The sequence below is a fragment of the Typha latifolia genome, chromosome 12, assembly GCF_019914945.1.
Source record: "Typha latifolia isolate L0001 chromosome 12, TyphaL0001v2, whole genome shotgun sequence".
Taxonomy (NCBI): Eukaryota; Viridiplantae; Streptophyta; class Magnoliopsida; order Poales; family Typhaceae; genus Typha; species Typha latifolia.
This window is the reverse complement of record NC_133097.1, coordinates 2296509-2299622: the sequence shown is the minus strand read 5'-3', so window position 1 is coordinate 2299622 and position 3114 is coordinate 2296509. Positions and strand designations below refer to the sequence as shown.

The 3114-nt window shown below is 48.0% G+C and overlaps 1 protein-coding gene across 1 annotated transcript; it reads left to right on the top strand.

Annotated features, from left to right (window-relative positions):
- The first annotated feature begins 508 nt into the window (after window positions 1-508).
- LOC140799259 (uncharacterized) lies at window positions 509-2855 on the top strand. The gene has a single exon (XM_073153485.1). It carries the CDS (start codon window positions 630-632, stop codon window positions 2634-2636), a length of 2007 nt encoding a protein of 668 aa, XP_073009586.1. The 5' UTR covers window positions 509-629; the 3' UTR covers window positions 2637-2855.
- The last annotated feature ends 259 nt before the right edge of the window (window positions 2856-3114 follow it).

Below are 3114 nucleotides of genomic sequence, written 5' to 3'. Positions count from 1 at the left end.
GTAACAATATAGTAATATGTAGAACAATTATAAAAATGACACATGCTTTGACAATTATAGAAAGCCAAAACAATTCAACAAAATATTCTTTTATTTAGTTCACATTAGTGTCAAGCTTGTCACAATGGGCTCGGCCTTAAAAGCGAAAGCCAGCAAAGGCCTCTATTTCAGGGGCCCAACTTAACATTGCTTTAATCGATGTCGAACTAGATTCTAGCATAATGAATAATGCTATAAGAAAAACTAAAAGATTCCCTGAGGCTATTTTGGACATCATTTATGAAGGCAGATAGTTATTATCAAATTTTATTTTCCTTAATTTTGTGTTCTCAGGGCCTCGTCACTCCTCGCTCCCCACCCCCTGAAATTTGTTGTATCTTCTTGTTAACTCCCAAGGACTTTTGCTGGGGCCGTTTTAATTAAATTTTAGCTGGCTTATCATTTTTAATAATAATAATAATAATAAAAATCCTCTTGACTCGTCTCAAACGCTTTGGACTGACATCCTCTGTGCGACTTCGTTTGCCGAGTCCACATTTTTCCAACTCACTCCATTTCCATTTCCATTTCCATTTCTAAAAAAGCACGAGAGAGATAAGAGAGAAGAAAGGGGGAGAGAGAGCGGGCTGATGCCGAAGTCGTCCTCATCGCCATCCCCCACCATCACCCCGATGAACCCCTCCATCATCAAACCCCATCCTTCCCCTCCTACCGAAACTCTAAACCTAACCCCGACTCCTCCCTCCCTCGGCGACGACTTCCTACACCCAAACCCCCTCCTCATGGAAGACGACGACGACTCCGACCCCCACGCCACCAACCACTTCTCCTCCCTCCTCTTCTCCCACCATGACGACGACGACGACGAGGAAACCCTAATCGAAGACCACAAGCCCTCCTCCTCTTCCGATCCGAACCCTAACCCTAACCCCGCTCCGCCGCCTTCCATGCCCTTCATCGACCCCACCCCCCACGTCTCCTCCCAATTCTACACCTTCAACCGCGATTCCCACTCCCTGATGGTCCGCTGCATCTTGGAATCGCGTCTTGCCACCTCCGACGAGATCCGCGCCGCGACTCCTCGGTCCGTGCTCAAATCGTGGCGCGCCGTGTGGAAGGACCGCAACGAGGACACCGCCTACTTGACCGCCTGGAAGCGCATCCAAGACAAGCTCGCTGCCTCCCCCGACGAGTCCCTCTTCTTCAAGAACAACCCGACGCAGCGGGTGTCCCATGTCGACCAATGGCAGGAGATCGTCTTGGCGGCGCACGCCGACCCCGATCTGCTCCGCCACCTTGGGCTTAAGGACACAGTCGACCGCATCAAGCAGTCGTGGACCGTCGGTGCCAAGTTCTATGGCATTCCCGAATCGTTTGTCCGTGTCTGTGTAGCTTCATGCCCTATCTGCACCTCCGCATCCCGTGGGGCGGCTTCACCGGCTAGGGCGAAGCGGCGACGGTTTGAGTACACGGAGACTCTGGAAGTGCCAGCCAGGGATGTCGCACGCCGGCTCCAGCAGCTCGCCGCGAAGCATAAGGTGGTGCTTTGCATTCGGCAGAAGTATATTCGGTACAAGCCTTTTATGGCCGAAGTGAAGGACTACGCATGTCACCGTGCTGGGGAGCCTACATCGGCGTCGTCAGCCTCTGCTTCTGGAGGGAAGAAGGCCAGGGCTCTTAAAAGGGAGCCGTACCAGTCCAAGCGGTGCGGTTGCGGGTTCCGCATCCGTGCCATTGTTCCCATTGCTAACTACAATGAGAAAGATAAGACCTTTGTCTACCAGGAGGAAGGTAATGCTGTGTTCAAGCTGTATGCTGTGCATTCAGGGCATGAGCCTGGTCCTTTAGATGGCAATGCTAGGATTGTTCACCGGTTGGTTGGGCACAAGGGGGCCCTTGAATTTGACCCGGAGGTTTATGGTGTTAGTGAGGAGAATGAGTCTGAGTTGTTTGTTAACTTTATGGGTAAGGAGGAGGTCAGTGATCCCCGTCACATAGTTCTGCGGCAGGTCCAGGAGCTGAAGGCTGAGGTGGCTTTGTTGGAAGGGAAGATATCTAAGGTGCCATTAGAGATGATGTGTTCACTGTCAAATGAAATAACAGATATTTTGCACAGGCTGAGGAAATTTGGTTTCGGTGGGAGTATGCAACATGCAGAGGAGCCGTTTGTAGTTGGTGACGAGGATGTTAGTCCATGGGGGACTGAGGGGACCCACCATCTGGATCGGCATGATAGGATATTTGGTAAAGATGATGAGATGATTGAGGAGGAAGAGGCTGAATTTGGTTCAAGTCTTGGATCCATTGTGCCATGGGGCAGGATGGCAGCGGATTGCCAAAATAGGAAGATACTTATTGGTGAAAGTCTGAAGTCTGACAAGTGGATGATGAAGGAAGATGTCGGTGATTTTGATGAGAAGAGCATCCTCAATTGTGGCGAGGATGATGATGACGAGGATTCCAAAATAATAAAGCCTGTGAGACATGATGAGACAATTGTGACGGATCCAAATCTGGTTGGGATGCAGGTGGATGGATTCTATACTGATAGTACCAAATGGTATGATTCGCCGAGTGGCTTGGATTCAGGTGGGGATACAGGAGATGTTGGTTTTAGACATGGAGGAATTGTATGAGAGAATGTATTAGGCTTGTTTGTTGTTTTCCTTCCTCAGAGTTTGTAAGGAGGAAGTTGTAAATTCTGTACACTAGAGGAAAGTCCATCTCCACTTCTTCAGATTGTTAGCGTCTCTAGGTGGAGCTTCACTTAAGTAACCTGTTTATTGTGATACACAGGCTGCATTTATCAATTTAACCATGTTAACTGGGCTAAATTTTAGTGCCTGCAGCTTTAAGTTTCTTGTTTGAGGACACTGCCTAATTCATTATTTGGTGCCTATGCCTAAATGAGTTTAACTATGAATGGTTGCTGTTTCTTTACGTTGCTAGCGTCTAATTGATCTTCATTAAATTTCAGTAGGTGGGTGGGGATCTAGTTGCTGTTTAATTGAGATAACCTTTGTCGTACTTGCAGGCTTACATTGAGATAACTTTTGTCGTACAAGTATGCTTACTCAATAAAATAATGATATATCATTTATGTGATTTTCTGTC

Bases quoted from the DNA above. Each gene is read 5' to 3' on its own strand.
- LOC140799259 (XM_073153485.1), top strand. From the start codon at position 630: ATGCCGAAGTCGTCCTCATCGCCATCCCCCACCATCACCCCGATGAAC.